This window comes from Fundulus heteroclitus, chromosome 13 (assembly GCF_011125445.2).
Source record: "Fundulus heteroclitus isolate FHET01 chromosome 13, MU-UCD_Fhet_4.1, whole genome shotgun sequence".
Classification (NCBI taxonomy): domain Eukaryota; kingdom Metazoa; phylum Chordata; class Actinopteri; order Cyprinodontiformes; family Fundulidae; genus Fundulus; species Fundulus heteroclitus.
In genome coordinates this window covers 39,840,186-39,857,250 of record NC_046373.1, presented here as the reverse complement: position 1 = coordinate 39,857,250, position 17,065 = coordinate 39,840,186, and the positions used below count along the sequence as shown (strand labels likewise).

Below are 17,065 nucleotides of genomic sequence, written 5' to 3'. Positions count from 1 at the left end.
CTCTGTGCTGGTCTGCTAGTTTTCCTGTTGTAAATACTCCTTAAAAATGTAAAATGTCTGTGGGAATGTGACATGAAATGTATCAGCATGCACATTCGGTTAGTTTTGTACTAATCAAAAATAAAAGCATTCTTCATTTTGCAGACAGTCTCTAGAATGTGTGCATAGAAATATTCATCCTGCTGAATGGTGGGGTTAAGCTGCTAAAATATGAACTGCTACATACACATAAAATGTTTTTTATTAAAAGGCAAAACATATTTTGCTTCATAGAGGTTAAGTTACTGAGTGGTCTGTATGTTAGATCATGTGTGATTGTACAAATAATAAATAAATTGTTCCCCTTTGGAAAACCCAGAAGTCTTCTGGGTTTATGCATACTACATCTCACATTAAAGTTGAAAATTTTAAATGGACATTTTAGCACAGAAAAAGCAAAACATTGGAGAAAATTTAAAAAAATTGAGTTTTGCTCTGAGTAACAGGGTTCTTCATAACAAATCCATCCATCCATTTTCTTACTCACTTTATCCCTCATGGGTCACGAGGGTTGCTGGTGCCTATCCAGCATTTCAATGGGCAAGAGGCAGGGTACACCCTGGACAGGTCACCAGTCTGTCACAATTAATCTAGACCAATTAATCTAACAGTCATGTTTTTGGACCATGGGAGGAAGCCGGAGTACCCGGAGAGAACCCACACATGCACAGGGAGAACATGCAAACTCCATGCAGAAAGACCCAGGGTGGACCCAAACCAAGAACCTTCTTGCTGCAAGGCAACAGCGCTACCCACTGAACCACTGTGCAGCCCTCACAATATAAATTCATACCATAAATGTTTAAAAAGTGAATCAGTTTTTTATTTGTATAATAGTTGTATGTTTTCCACATCCAAAATAATGGTGGACAAAGTGTAAAACATCACAACAACAAAAACACACAGAGATACAGGAAATTGCAACAAAATAGGTTAAACCCAACGTAGATTAAACTAAAATAGATAACATAAGGTAGATACAACTAGAGGTGCTGCAACAGTTTCTAATATTAAAAGCCTGCATGAATAATAAAAGTCTTGAGTTTTGATTTGGAAGTTGAAGTTAATTTATAGATGGACGATCTAGAGGAAGCTGATTCCAGAGTCAAGATGCAGTTACAGAAAAAACTCGGACCTGGTACAAACAGAAAAGCTCAATAACTGATAAATAAGGCGCAAAGGCGTTAAGAGCTTTAAAAACACATAATGAACATTTCAAATCTATCTTAAAATGAGTGATAAGCCATTGTATTGAAAAGAAAACAGGTCTAATGTGTTTCTGTCTGGGAGTTTAAGAATTTTGCTGAATGAAAATGTGACTGTAAGACGTGGAATAAATCCCCCGCTGGCTAAAAAGGAGTGGCTCTGTCTCATCTCTACTTTCTTGTCGTTGTTTCCAAGTCATCTTTCTCCCATAATATCTTCTGGTGAACACTGATTATTTCACAAAGACAGCAAAACACAGAAAATCACTGCCATCCTGGAAATTTAATAATTTACATGCCATGGGGTTCCATGAGATCCCCAGTTCACCAGCAATCAGATAGCCACTCTCTGTAGAACTTGAGGAGTAACTAAAAACCAGGTCAGACAAGCCAAGTATCATAAAAGACGCAGGAGAAGTGTAAAGCTTTTGCTTGGAGACTTGGTCTGGGTCTGTACTCCACCATGAAAATCTATTCATGTGAAGAAGTGCCAGAGGTGTGCCTCAGGCCAGGCTGGGAATGGTGCTCCTCCGCAGGAAAGAAGGACGGCTGGATAAATTTAAGACAACGATGATAAGAAAAGGAATATAAGTGTTGCTGATCGTATGGAACAGAAGGTCACCTGGAGAATCTATTAGAGAGAGGATCTGAGGAATCAGCGAGGTGCATGCCAGATTCCACCATAGGCCTGGATGAGGAAAGACACCAGTAAGAACTGCTACTTATTAAATAACTGGTGTCCCACAATGGAATGCTTGTGTCTCCATTGGATCCTGCAGTCTGTTTGTTTTGCACCTTTTCAGAATTGTTTGTTATCTATAGATTATTGTTACTGGTTAGTTCTCCGTTCTATATTACTGTTGTAGTTTATTCTTGTATCTGTTAGATTTGGTTCCTGTTTTAGTCAGCTTGTGTTCATTATGATTTTAATAATTCTGTTTTTATTTTCTGCCTGCTCTTATTTAGTTTAGTTAGATTATTCCCTCATGTCAGGCCATTCTTCATGTTTCCCTGTTAGATTCAGCTCTCCCTCTGCCTCTGCCAGTTCATTGCCTTTCCTCTCCTTCTGCCTAATGGACTTCTCTCACCTGTGAAATTTACTCCACCTGCTGTTTCTTCCAGCTCCTTCCCTGTATAGTCCACAGGTTTAGTCACACTCATCGTCAGGCCCTCCGTCATATTATCCTGTTCTTGGTCATCCTTGCTGTGTTCCTTGATCCTGTCATTCCTGTAAGCTTTCATTATTCTAATAAATCACTCACTATACAAACATGCTGCGTTTGGTACTACTATAAAAACCACAAACCTAAAAATCAGGCTTTAAGAGTACATAACTGTATTTGTTTGTTTATATTAAATATGTGCTGTATGGTGACAATATTCAGATGGCTGACGTGTCACTTTCTCTTTCTCTTGAAAGTATAGCAGGTGATCTGACCAATAATAACAAAATCCATAAAAGACACATTGTTCTTTTGTGTAATATATCCCTTAAAAGTGCTTAAATGGTGCACCCTAGCGAAACTATTTAAACTGACACTGTGGAAAAGGGACATTTAAATTATAACCAACCAGCTATAAGTTTCTGTTTTCCAGAACAAATTCCCTTCAAGTGAAACATTTCATTACAGTGAAGTTCCAAAAATCTCCTATGAAGTTCTTCTGAAGCGCATCAACAAAATCTGAATTAATATTGAAAAAGTAATAAAGTGGAGACAAGAGGTTTAAGACAGGAAAGTAAATAGTTAAACTGTTTCTTTATAACCCTCCCTCTTCTTCCTCCTCTCAAACCTAAGCCTGGAGCTGGGTAAAGCTGATTGGCTGCAGCCTCTCAGCACTGACACGTGATTGGTAGGCCAGAGCTCACTCTGGTTTGTTTTCAGGAAGTGAAACTCTCACGGTCACTGTGAGTGAGAGGAGAAATGGAGCAGAACCAGCTGGACCGAGAAACCTTCTCCTGCTCGATCTGCCTGGATCTACTGAAGGATCCGGTGACTATTCCCTGTGGACACAGCTACTGTATGAAGTGTATTAAAAACTTCTGGGATGAAGAGGATCAGAAAGGAATCCACAGCTGCCCTCAGTGCAGGAAAACTTTTCTACCGAGGCCTGAGCTGAGTAAAAACACCATGTTAGCAGCTTTAGTGGAGCAGCTGAAGAAGACTGGACTCCAAGCTGCTCCTGCTGATCTCTGCTATGCTGGACCTGAAGATGTGGCCTGTGATTTCTGCTCTGGAAGAAAACGGAGAGCCATCAAGTCCTGTTTAGTCTGTCTGGCCTCTTGCTGTGAGAAACACCTTCAGCCTCATTATGATGTGGCTCCACTAAAGAAACACAAGCTGGTGGAGCCCTCCAAGAACCTCCAGGAGAACATCTGCTCTCGTCATGATGAGGCGATGAAGATGTTCTGTCGTACTGATCAGAGGTGTATCTGTATTATCTGTTTAATGGATGAACATAAAGGCCACGACACAGTCACCGCTGCAGCAGAAAGGACTGAGAGGCAGAGAGAGCTGGAGGTGAGACGAGAAAACATCCAGCAGAGAATCCAGGACAGAGAGAAAGATGTGAAGCTGCTTCAACAGGAGCTGGAGGCCATCAAGCACTCTGCTGATAAAACAGTGGAGGACAGTGAGAAGATCTTCACTCAGCTGATCCGTCTCATCCAGAAAAGAAGCTCTGATGTGAAGCAGCAGATCAGATCCCAGCAGGAAACTGAAGGGAGTCGAGTCAAAGAGCTTCAGGAGAAGCTGGAGCAGGAGATCACTGAGCTGAAGAGGAAAGACGCTGAGCTGAAGCAGCTCTCAGACACAGAGGACCACAGCCAGTTTCTCCTCAACTACCCCTCACTGTCAGCACTCAGTGAGTCTACATCATCCAGCATCAAGATCCGTCCTCTGAGCTGCTTGGAGGATGTGACAGCAGCTGTGTCAGAGCTCAGAGATCAACTACAGGACATCCTGAGAGACGCATGGACAAACATCTCACTGAGACTCACTGAGGTGGATGTTTCACTGTCAGAACCAGAACCAGAGAGCAGAGCTGGATTCTTGAGATATTCATGTGAAATCACACTGGATCCAAACACAGCAAACACTAAACTGTTTCTATCAGAGGGGAACAGGAAGGTGACAGTGATGCATCAGCCTCAGTCTGATTCTAGTCACCCAGACAGATTCACTGGTTGGTTTCAGGTTCTGAGTAGAGAGAGTCTGACTGGACGTTGTTACTGGGAGGTGGAGAGGAGAGGGAGAGTTGATGTAGCAGTCGCATACAAGGACATCAGCAGAGGAGGAAGAGGGAAGGAATGTGGATTTGGATATAATGACAAATCTTGGGCATTACATTGTCACCAGAACGGGTATAATTTTGGTCACAACAACATCTGGACCTCCATCTCAGGTCCTGGTTCCTCCAGAGTAGGAGTGTACCTGGATCACAGAGCAGGTATTCTGTCCTTCTACAGCGTCTCTGAAACCGTGACTCTCCTCCACAGAGTCCAGACCACCTTCACTCAGCCGCTACATGCTGGACTTTTAGTTGGAGACTCTGCTGAGTTCTGTAAAGCCAAAAAGACAGAATCCACTTAAGGTTCAGTGGCTTTGATTCTGATTTTTAAATCTCCAGCAGATTTATTTCTTGGCTACTGATGCTTCATGGCTCAACTACACAGAAGTTAATATTCAGAGATTGTCAGCACTTGTTTTTATACTTGATATTCTGTTTCTGTGGGATTTGTTAATTTCTTAACAGCCGATCAGCACCAGAGTATTGCTGGTTTTCCCTTCTGGTTACTTTTAGCAGCATTTACTGTAAACTCAGTAATAAAATGTCAAATGATTCCCCAGGTAGAAATCTGTGGACTTGTGGTGATTTTATGTCCTGTTGATTTTCAGGAGGAGAATCTTTAGAGTGAAGCTGTTATGTTGCCTTACTTTTTATCTCTGTTGTTGAGGGCACACTGCCCCCTAAAGGAAGGTTGTGTTGTTACACGACATGGAGTCAAGCAAGTGTTTATTATTGCTTCATTATCATTGGGTTCTTATAATGTATCTGTGGTTTAATCACTGTAAACAAAATAGTTGTGTGTGTTATTATTTATGTATTTGTGTGCTTTGTTTTCTGTAATTATAAAAGGTTAGCGCCTCACATTTCATATCCTGTAGCCAGAATAGTTTCTGTTTCTACCAGCCCAACTGTCTACAGTTGAACCAATCAAAAGTAGCAAGTCAGAAAAAATAACATATATGGTTTGTTTTTTCTTCCAGCTACACACAGACGGTAAAAACAACCTGAGTTTATTATAAAACATAACAAGGAGTTTAGTAAGACTGAAAAGGTTCTAGGTATAGTTTCAGTGGTGTCTGCAAGGGAAAAGAACAATTAAGGATGTAGAAACCCCAATAGAAATACGAGAAGGATGACAAGGGGAGAAATTTCAGAGTTTGAAGACAACACTGAAGGAGAAGACCTGATCCTGGGGTTGTAAGTTGAAGATGTTGAAGACAAGATAGATAAAGCTGGAGAAATCCCTGAAGCTTTGGAAGTGGAAGCACATGGTGCTGGAGAGCAGGCAGGCTGGAGGGATGAGGAGCCAAATGAGCTACAGTGGACGGCCGTGGAGAAATGAGGTTCCAGGAGAGAGTCTGTCACAGAGCGTGGCTCCAGGAGAGCCAGGATGAGGAAATGACTAAACCTGGGAGCACAGAGAGCATAAGGGAAACAGGGTAGAAGGCAAGTGGAACAGATTACATTCTCCTGAGGACTTTGAAAGGAACTCTAGGAAGAATATCCAGAACACTTGAGTCTATCACACAGGTTAATCATCAGGGAAAGAGTAATAGTCCTGCAGCTCCTTATATCCACAGCAGTCCATAAGGGTGATTACTGTCAGTTATGCTTGTCTGCTACATGCTAAATTTCACACTTTCTCTAAACAGCTCGTTGCTTTACAAACAATTTGTATTAAATATGATAAAATATTTAAATATGTATGCAGAGACCCTGTCTATGCCTGGTCAATATATTGAGTTTTTGAAGACACTAACATATTTTCAGATTAAAGGTAAGTTTATATGGTGGCATGGTTTTGTGGAGGACAGGAATAATACTGAGAAGAAGTAGATGTTACAGAAGGAAACTGTGACAGTAATGTGAGATGTAGTACGCATAAACCCAGAAGACTTCTTGATTTTCCAAAGGGGAACTATTTATGTATTACTTGTACAATCACTTAACCTCTAAGAAGCAAAATATGTTTTGCCTTTTAATAAAAAAACATTTTATGTGTATGTAGCAGCTCATGTTTTAGCAGCTTAACCCCACTACTCAGCAGCAAAGATTAGGATGAATCTTTCTATGCACACATTCTAGAGACTGTCTGTAAAATAAAGAGAATGCTTTTATTTCTGATTAGTACAAAACTAACCGAATGTGCATGCTGATACATTTCATGTAACAACAGTTTCTTAATCCTGTACTGAGATTGTTTTACAGCCTAGACTGAACTCTACCCACCAGCAGATGAACGTTTCAAAGCTCCTGCTGCTTTCTCACAGATACTTTTCTGACGATAATCACAGCCTCTGTCATGCCACCACTTTAAATCATCCGGTCCTCCTTCATCACCCATTCTCCCACAGTCGGCACCAGATAGATTATTTGCGCTCAGGTCGTCTGGTTGGCCCTTTCTCCGAAAATTCAAACTAAGATGAAAAAGAGAACAAGTAAGCCAGAGCTGACTTTATTTAAAAAAGTATCGTCGTAGCAGTCAGACCATGTGTCCAGAGGTGACCCGTCCACCCACAACCATCTGCCTTCTTCCTGTGAGTCCGTCAGTCCCATCCAGAATGTCTTCAGGGCACTCCATTAAGTCTCCCACCCTCCGCTTCAGGAACTTCTGAACAGGAGAAGTTGATGAAAATGATTTTGAGAGATGTTTTTCTGCTGAGATGAAGAAACTAACCTGGTTCTCGCCAGATGGATGTAGTTCCACCGAACTCCACATTGCTCTACAAATCCATCTAGAATCGCTGGCATTGGGAGGAATTTCATGACCACATAAAATGGACGAGCCAATCAGGATCACCGGGTGGGATTTTGTAGATGTGATGTATCAGAGAAGCGACTGTTGAGACTCAGACAACAATGGTGGCTTGCAGTTAACTGTATTTTTTTGGACAATAAGGCGCATTTAAAATCCTTAAATTTTCTCAAAATTGATGGTGCGCATTATCTATGATCACCGCTGTGCTTACTGACTGATTCTATGTGGAACAATGCACTAAAAATCTGTTAAAATGCGTAAATATGACTTTGGTTAGCAATGAAGCCGCTCTGCTCAATGGATATTAGGAGCATTACGGTACACTGTGTCACTACCTGAGGACCCCTGAGCTGTCTACCAGACTGCCTGACTGTAATGTCTAAACTAGAAGTGCATTCATGTAAGGCAGCCTGGAGTACGCGCTAGCAACAATAAACCTAGTAAGTTAATTTAATATAAAAGTTACGTTTATTTTGGCCTTATATTAGAAACGGGGCAGCTTAGTCCAGCTACTCTGTCCTCCCCACAGAGATGGATAGCTCTCCCTCTCAGGTAATATGTGTATGAGTGAGGGGGCGGAGTGATATGGGACAAATATTTAATGCGCCTTATTAGCCACAAAAAGGATAATAAGGCGTAAAAATACAGGTAATTCTTTAAAAGAACACAGACATCGATCATTTACCGACATCGCACTAGATCCAAGATGGCAGCTATTCTGTTTAGGTTTTCCCTGCGTAACTGTCATCAGCGTCACGCGTTGGTTTGGATGTAGATGGTTGAAGTAGCACGTCAGTAAAGATGACATTTGGTGTATCTAATCATATGCAAGGATTTTTGATAAGGTTCTCTTTCTGAAATACATCTCCAATGGAGGATAATTACAGGATGTATCAAACCAGGACTTTAGAAAGTCAGCTTCTCCTTTCTTCCCCATCCTCACACAGTCGGCTTCAGCAGCACCATCAAGACTCTGGTTGTCAGGCTGATTATCAGCCCAAAAAGTCAAACTGTAGGAAGAGTAGAAAGAAAACAGCAGATAAATGCCAGAAAGTTAAATTCTTTAAACAGACATTGTTTCATCAGCCATACCTCTCATTCAGTGGTGATCCATCTACCCACAACCAGCTGCCTTCTTCCTCTGAGTCCGTCAGGCCGATCCAGAACATGTCCTCTACATCATCCTCCGTAATGTTGCTCAGTCTTCCAAACAGGAACATCTGAACAGGAGAAGTGAGAAGAGATAAAAATGATTCTGAGACATGTTTCTGTGCTGAGATGAAGAAACATGATGATGTGATGAAATCTGTGAGAACATGAACCTGCAGCAGAGTTTCATACCTGCTCCTCTCTGCTGTCTATCTTCACCAGGTCTCCTCCCAGATCTTTGCAGGAATCTCTGCTCTCATTCCAGGAGGACTTCCTGGTGCTGAACTTATAACAGGTTCCTCCATGTAGCTCCCAGCCTGCTTCACACTTCAGACACATCTCATCTTTAAACAGATCAGAAAAAATACTGAATCAGGTGGAAGAAATCTGATGATTTAGAGGCAGCAGGAGGCGCCTTCTGTCCTGCAGTTACAATCTAACTTCCTGTTTCTGTCAGTCCATCCATCAACGTCTCTTTAACATCATTAGAGGACAGAAATGGGACAAAGATCCTGAATATCTCTGTCTCAGTCAATAACTTTGTTTTATTTCTGAACATCAAAAGATAAATCATAAAACTCTCTGGATGATCAGAAATTAAGCACAACGAAGGATAATTACACGAAAAAACTTCCCTCATTTATTGCACCTCCTTTCTTTTCTGCAGGAAACAAGTAAATTAAATTTAAATGTAACAAAGTAAGCTGTCAGCCCTGAATGAGACTCAGTCTGAACCTTGTGAACACTTTCAAACACTGAGAGTCTCACCCAGGAGACGTTTCCCCTGACCTTCATTCTCCTCTTTCAGGGTTCGGACAGCTTCCCGGGTCACTAACAGGACCAGAGCTGAAAAAAGGTTTAGCAGATATAAATTCACCAACATCATTTCTAAACGACAGTCACCAAACAGGAAGTGGTTTAAAGCCACGAATACGGATGAACTCACAGAGTCTGTAGAGGACGATGAGAGCAGCAGCCAGCAGAGAGCCCAGAACCAGCAGGACTTTCTGTGGCTGATTGGAGGTTCTGGTCCATCTGAGCAAAAGTTAAAGTAAGCACTGAAAGCATTTAACCTTCATGTAGAGCGTCTGCTGGAAGGTGGATATTATAATAAGTCTTTACTCTGTTTTAGTTAAAGTCCTCAGAATGATGATTAGCACCTTCTTGTTTCTTCTTCTTGTTGAAGGGACGTCTTGTTAAAGGTGTAATTTACTGTCTGCTTCCTCATTGCCTTTTTATTTAAAGCTCTTAAGTCTTTGTTGCTTAGTTTTTCCACTTCATTTTATATACAATTCAAAATAAATTAGGCATCAAGTCTATTCTAAAAAAAGAAAAACAGTCAGTTTTATTTATATAGCATCAGTTCACAACTCGTTATCTGACTGCTTTAAGGAGACAGTGTGTACGATCACAAAGAGCACAGAAGCACTGGAGCAGTTTCTATGGTAAAGAAAAACTAAAGAGTTAACGGCATTACTAATGTAATAAACTGTTAACGAAGAGTTCATTATGACCACACAAGGCTACAAATGACAGGTCTAAACTGAACTAAATTCATAGACATCATCCATCCATCCATCCATCCATCCATCCATCCATCCATCCATCCATCCATCCATCCATCCATCCATTCATCCATCCATCCATCCATTCATCCATCCATCCATCCATCCATCCATCCATCCATCCATTCATCCATCCATCCATCCATCCATCCACTGCTTATGCATGAAGGAAAGGAAAAACCTGTTCAGGGCGCAACTATCAGACAACCAATATTTTAATATGTTCTCTTTAAGCGCCCTCTTTCTAATGCTGCCCTGGGTAACTGCCTTCAAAGCCCATATCAGAAGCTCCCACTGCCTTCCTGTTAGGATCAGGTTAGTCTGCTACTTCCCAGTGGAAGGGAAAGAAATGTGTATTCCTGGGACATTAGCAGGCTGGTGGGAGGGCTAACCTTTAGTCTGAGTTGACCTTATCTGGTCAGATGTTGGCAGGTGGTCTTCTTTAAAACTTTTCTCATTCAGCTGAAGGAAGAGCTGTAAATGCTGACATCAGAGCGTGAACTAAACCAGACGTAGCTGTTCAACAAGCTAACAGGACTCCTGTCTTCAGTTCTTCCAGCCAACATGCAACTTTTTATGAACTTTTATAGAATCCTGTAACTGAACTGATGGTGCTCAGTTCAGTCGTCTGTCTGCTGGATACCAGTTCACTGTAGAACCAAAGTCTCTTCTAAAAACCAGTAGAACTGCAGATGAACACAATGTTTACTGCTCTGGACAAACCAGATGATCTGTGTCCTCCTGTCCAAAGCTGAGCAGAACGTCCTCACCTTTTGCACAAAGCCGATCTTTGTAGAACAGCACAGCTTTAGAAAGTCAGGCAGTGGCTCATTGGGTTTTTGCTTTTTTTGATTAATATAGGTTGGTTCATGTCAGTGCATTGCAAACAGTATAATTTTGGACTTCCTGTCTAATCTGCGAATACTCTGTCCTCAGGAAGCCGTTAAAAGCAGACGGTAACATCTGAGCTGTACTTCTATTTCAGTCTTACAGAGGCAGGATGGCAGAAGCTGATGATACATACGTTAATGTAGATTTCAAAAGACAGAGGGCTGAAGGTAAGTCTGTCTGTCTCAACTGACTGGTTTGTGTTTTCTCTTGTTCAGATGATATTTCTATATCATCCATATATTTAGATTTTTTGAAGCAAAATAAAAAAAAAAAAATACATGAATTTTCCTTCCTATTGTGGCCTCTATCTTTCCAGAGTAATGGCAGCATGGCCTGAGTAAATCATCTCACCCTGAAATGTTTGTGATGTATGTGATGGCGGTTGTACTGAAACAGTAATTTCCCTCTGAGATTATTAAAGTCTTTCTGATTCTGATTCTGATGAATGGTAATTCATTAAATGCACATTTTTTGCAGTCCTGTTTTCACAAGCAGAGACTCTGCTACTATTATTAAAATGTTCATGTTTTGTTGTTATGCCATTTCTGGGGGAGTGTTTATCTATAGTGTTTAGAGCAGATGAGCATCCTGGGAAGGCTCCAAGTTTCCTGGTTTGAATCCCACACACTGCCACTGTGGGTCCCTGGGCAAAGCCCTTAGTCCCAGAATCCCAGAGTCCTGAAATCCACCATCATCTGCACAGTCTTTGGTGATTTTGTAATATCAATTGAAGATCTTGATTACTGTTTTTATTGTTTATAAGGTATTTTATGGTTTTCTAAAATTTCAAAAAAGAGAAAAAAAATGAAGCTGCTGAAAAACAAATATACCAGTGGTTAACACCTTATTCAGACACGATCTGTCTTATTAAACACCTGAGTTGTTTTCCAAGAACCAGAGGCTTCTAAGCAGATGTAATGTATATTTGAAGATTTTCATCATGAGAAGCAACCGCAGTGTTAACGGTCCAGTTGTCTGTTTTGCTCTGTGTGACGATCCTGATGTTAATTTTTGTGCTGTTTTCTTTTTTAACTTGTAAGATCTGTTGCATAAAGTGATATTGAGGCTATAAAAAAGATAGCCTCAATAGACATAGCCTCAGCCATTTTCTGAGGCTATGTCCTCTCATAGCCTCAGAAAATGGCATTACCTGAGGCTATGAAAATATCATTAGTGACTTTCAACTATGCTGTTTCAGTGCTATGATGAGCTCTGAAACCTGATTTCAAATAGGTGATTACAGTTTAAATGTTCATTCAATTGATTAGAACCAATTTAAAAAGTTTAGATAAGGAGGGAAGACTGTCACTGTTTACAACTTTTACATACATGTTACCTAAGTTTTTAAAACGGTCTAGTCTTTTCCTCTGAGGGTTGGATGTGAGTGGATTTGGTAAAGCCAACTATCAGCAAGTCACTGGGCTTGGGTCAGATCATCCCTGTTAGGGAATGAGAAGCAAATCACTGCATTATTCAGAGTGAAATATCTGACCAGTGAGCAGTTATTTGATTTAGTATTGAAAGAAGTTTCTCTGTTTCCCATGTCAGTCTATGCAAAGTGTGCAGCAGATGTTCAACAAGCTGGACAGAGCACGAGGTCAAAGGTCACCTCAGAGCGAGTGGTCCTGCTGGTTCTCATCGCTATCTTGGTAGCTACCATCGTTGCCCTTGCAGTCAGTGAGTTTGTGTATTTTTATTGTTTTATATATAATATTATATTATATACTATTTTTTTAAGTTAAAGATACAAATTTGAAAATAGAGAAATGCGTTAATCTAGCAGTTTTACTTTTCTCTGCCTTCAAAAATTACGCAATGTAGTAAATATTGTTTTAATCGAACTGAAGATCAGTTAAAGTCCCGAACCCGAAGAAGAGGAGGATGAAGCTCAGGAAATATCTCTCAGCTGAGTCGGTCAGGAGTTGCAAGTTTCTATAATATTCAATGTAAACTTCTCACTCAAAGCTGGTAGATCAATTTATTTATGAGTCTATTTCACTGAAACCTGAATTGTTTCCAACCTTCTCCAGTATAATTCTGATAAATTACCAATGTTACTCTGGGTTCCAACTATTATATAATATATTATATTATTAGTTTTTCAGCTGCAAGCAGACTATTGTTTTTTGTTTTGTTACTTGTTTACTGTGCTTGTAAATCAAGACTGATGAGATAGAGAATTTTTTTTACAACTTTTGATCAGGAAAAAAAGCAAATACCACTTTCTGAGATTTAAAGTAAATTCAGGATTTGATCTTTGTCCGATTTCTGTCTCTAATGATATTAAAGAGACATTGATGGACTGACAGAACCAGGAAGTTACACTGTAACGGCAAGACCGAAGATGCCTCAATTATTGAGATGTGATGCAGATCCGTTAAATTCTTAGCTCTCTCAAAGGTATACAGCCACATTATATGCTCATAAAAAAAAAGACCAAAAAACGTTTGATCGTGATAAGATAAGGTTACATACACCAAGCCTCCATCTTGATAATGTGTTAAAGGTCCTTTTTGTGGATAAACAGTCCCAGCACCAGACGTGATGACAAGATGTAAACAGATGTGGCGCCATCTAGTGACAGTATCGCAAAACTATCATAATACCGGTTTGCTTAATTAATAAATCTAAATTAAATAATGTCAGACTGAGCCTGACCCTCTGCAATGCCTCACAGTAAAGCAGCAGCTCGGCGTCATCAAAGACCAACCGTTATTAATTAAATAAACTGATCCACAGCAGCTTTAAGAGCCTCATATCAGAACATTTACTCACGTCAGTCAACTCTGCGTCACATCTGAGCCTCGGCAGGTTTAGCGTCTGCTTCAGTGAACACCAAAGTTCAGACTGGATTCCCAGAGACATTCCAGGCTTTCCCTCTTTATTATTATCTTTATTCTAAACAATAAGTGATTTCCCACAGTTATTGAATAAGGAGACGGTGGAGTGATGAAGTTCCAGCACTTTATTGAGAAACAGAGCAGAGATTAAATGGATGAAAGTAATCGCGCCCCACGACTGCAGCATCTGGTCTGCCCTGTCTCTGAATATCTTCATTCCCTTCTAAATACCCCACAGCAGCCCTGCAGTTAGACAAAACAGAGCCAGTCTATCCTAGACAATCAGTATTCTGCATACACGCAAGCATTGACCTTGCAATCAGCAATCAGTGGATTACATACACAGCCATCATGTCTCCAGAACCTTGTGTCTGAGAGGCAGCTGGTCACAGTGACCGTAGGATAAGAATCCCACAACAGTCTTGGACCTTTCTTCATTGTTTCGCCGGGAGATGCTAATAGCCATTAGTCGCTTCCTTGTTTTAACCGCTGCCGCGCATGCACAGTACGTGATTCCTATGTTATTAAAAATAAACACGTAAGGCTTTATTTCCTAAAGAAATTGAGCAAAAACAAAGAGTAAAACAGCAAAATAGCAACGGATACGCCAGCAGGATGTGATAACCTTTCTTAAAAAACTTTGTATGCAACCAGAGTGAACTACTGACATGTAGATTTTAAAAAGTCAAATAACATAGCTATGCACCTTTAATGTTTAATTTTAATTAAATTCAGCTGTTCTTAAAAACCAAACCAAGTTGACTCTAATGTCTCTATTTATAATGTCTTTCATAGAAATAAATCCCAGGACAAAAATGTGCACTACAAGTTCTACACCAACATGTCCACCACCTCCTGAAGTAAAAAGTAAGTTCAGGATTCAGATCTTTGTCCTATTTCTTTCCTCTAATGACTTTAAAGAGACGTTGATGGACTGAAACAGGAAGTCAGATTGTAACTGAATGACAGCAGAAGCATGCTGCTGCCTCAGAATCACACAAACATCTATAGAGATTTCTTCTTCTGGAAATTTTTGTTCTGATCTGTTTAAAGATGAGACGTGTCTGAAGTGTGAAGCAGGCTGGGAGCTACACGGAGGAAACTGTTATAAGTTCAGCACCAGGAAGTCCTCCTGGAATGAGAGCAGAGATTCCTGCAAAGATCTGGGAGGGGACCTGGTGAAGATAGACAGCAGAGAGGAGCAGGTATGAAACTCTGCTGCAGGTTCATGTTCTCACAGATTTCATCACATCATCATGTTTCTTCATCTTAGCACAGAAACGTGTCTCAGAATCATTTTTATCTCTTCTCACTTCTCCTGTTCAGATGTTCCTGTTTGGAAGACTGAGCAACATTATGGAGGAAGCAGAGGACAAGTTCTGGATCGGACTGACGGACTCAGAGGAAGAAGGCAGCTGGTTGTGGGTGGATGGATCACCACTGAAGTCAAGGTTTGGCTGATGAAACAATGTCTGTTTAAAGAATTTAACTTTCAGGCATTTATCTGCTGTTTTTCTTCTGCTCTTCCCCAAGTTGGTCTTTTTGGTCTGATAATCAGCCTGACAACAAGAGTAAAGATGCTCCTGCTGCTGAAGCCGACTGTGTGAGGATGGGGAAGAAAGTAGGAGCTGGCATTCTGAAGTCCTGGTTTGATACATCCTGTAAATATCCTCAGAAAAGTATCTGTGAGAAAGCAGCAGAAACTGGACAGTGCTCATGTGTTTATGGGTGAAGTTCTGTTGGTCTGGAAAACTGAGCCCAGGATCAAGAAGCTGCAGAAATGCTGGTTTTATAAAGAAAAATGTCACAAATAATAAAAATTAACTTCCAAACATGTTGAAATAATCATTAAATTTTCCTCCTAAATAATTTTTGTCTATTTATTTTTATATTAAGCTCATTATATATTTAACAGTTTCTGTATTGAGTAAATATTTGCAGCAGCTGTAGCTCAGCAGATAAAGTGTTTCTCACAGTGAAAGGCTCAACCTGAGGACAAAAATAGAGACAAAATGTCCAGAAGCAGGCAGGTGTCAAAGTAAATCAGGGCAGAATTAAACACTGGATAAAACATAAATGAAGTGATGGACATGAGCTGAAAAGGTCCAACCGAAACCCTCTGAGATGATGTTCTGAACGGGTTAATTACCAACAAGCTGCAGGTGAACTAATCAGAAACTGAAAGCAGGTGAAAGCAGAATCAGGAAATAAAGACAAAAGAATCCTGATTTAAACCGTCAGGCTGATGCTCCTGATTCTACTCAGTCTGTCTTAAAATGCAGTTTACAGCTGTCAGCAGCAGCATTATCTGCAATTATGTGGCTCTCACTGGAGTAATATTTTAAAGCAGGTAGGAAAGTTTCTAGAAAGATAATTCTGTCTTGTTTGCAGAGACAAGAAGTTTTCAGTTTGATGTGCAGCGTTGGATGTCAGCTCTTGAAAAGTTCCGCAGGTCCCAAACCCTAAATGCCTCCACTGACCAATAGTAAACAGGAAGTTGTGCATCAAATAGATGTTACTTCCTCAGTCCTACTTCCTCTTATGTTTTTATTTTAGATTTCAAATGCTTGTGTGTTTCACCTTAAAGTTGTTCTAAAAAAAATCCTGTTTTTCAAGAACCAGTACTTTCTTTTTAGCTGAAAATTATGTATCCTTAGCAATATTGTTTTTATGTGTTTCCATTTATTCCTGTTTAAGAGCTTTTTTGTTGAATTCCATTTGCAGTTGTAACTTGGAAAATCCCGGCTTCCCATCAGAAAAATCAACTGTAACTGTCGCTAAGACTCGCTATAACAGGAAGCTGTGATTAAAACATGTTTAGCAGGAAGCCTGATGTTTTCATTTACGTGTGTCTGTGGAGGTTTGATGTTTGAGTCCTGAAACTGTAAAGTCTTTGGGCTTAAATGATTGTTTGTTGCTCTCTGCTCCATTTCCTCACACGGAACTGGGAAAAAGGGCTTTTGTCAATTCAGCTCTGTCTACATGGAACATGCTGCAAAAAGATGGGAAATGAACTGAACTTATTTTATTGAGTAGTTTTAAGTCCAGACAAAACACACTGAAGATAACTTCTACAAATTTATGGTGGGTTTCTTAATTTGTATGGCATTTTAATTGTATAATCTAATTGCAATCATTATGTACTTTTTTCTGTATCTTGGCTGGACTTGCATGAAAAAGATATTCTTTAAAATACAAAACCTCACCAAAAAAATAAAAAAAAATAAAATAAAACTATGTATATAAATTAGTGCTAAGGTCATTTACAAACACCAGTGAGAATTTATTGTAAATGCAGAAGCCATTCCCAAAAGTTCCTGATGATAAATG

General features: G+C 40.1%; 2 protein-coding genes across 2 annotated transcripts in view; both read left to right on the top strand.

Moving 5' to 3' along the window:
• Positions 1–15,605, top strand: part of LOC105920182 (CD209 antigen-like protein E) — a 50,870-nt gene extending 35,265 nt beyond the window's left edge. Inside the window, exons 5-7 of the mRNA XM_036144826.1 lie at positions 14,789–14,940; positions 15,062–15,186; positions 15,269–15,605. Coding sequence (XP_036000719.1) covers positions 14,789–14,940; positions 15,062–15,186; positions 15,269–15,467 — 476 coding nt within the window. The 3' untranslated portion in view covers positions 15,468–15,605. The remainder of the gene's footprint in view (positions 1–14,788; positions 14,941–15,061; positions 15,187–15,268) is intronic.
• LOC118565382 (tripartite motif-containing protein 16-like) lies at positions 3,130–6,257 on the top strand. Its single transcript, XM_036145757.1, has one exon. The coding sequence runs from the start codon at positions 3,167–3,169 to the stop codon at positions 4,832–4,834; it is 1,668 nt and encodes a 555-aa protein (XP_036001650.1). The 5' UTR covers positions 3,130–3,166; the 3' UTR covers positions 4,835–6,257.
• Positions 15,606–17,065: the final 1,460 nt, after the last annotated feature.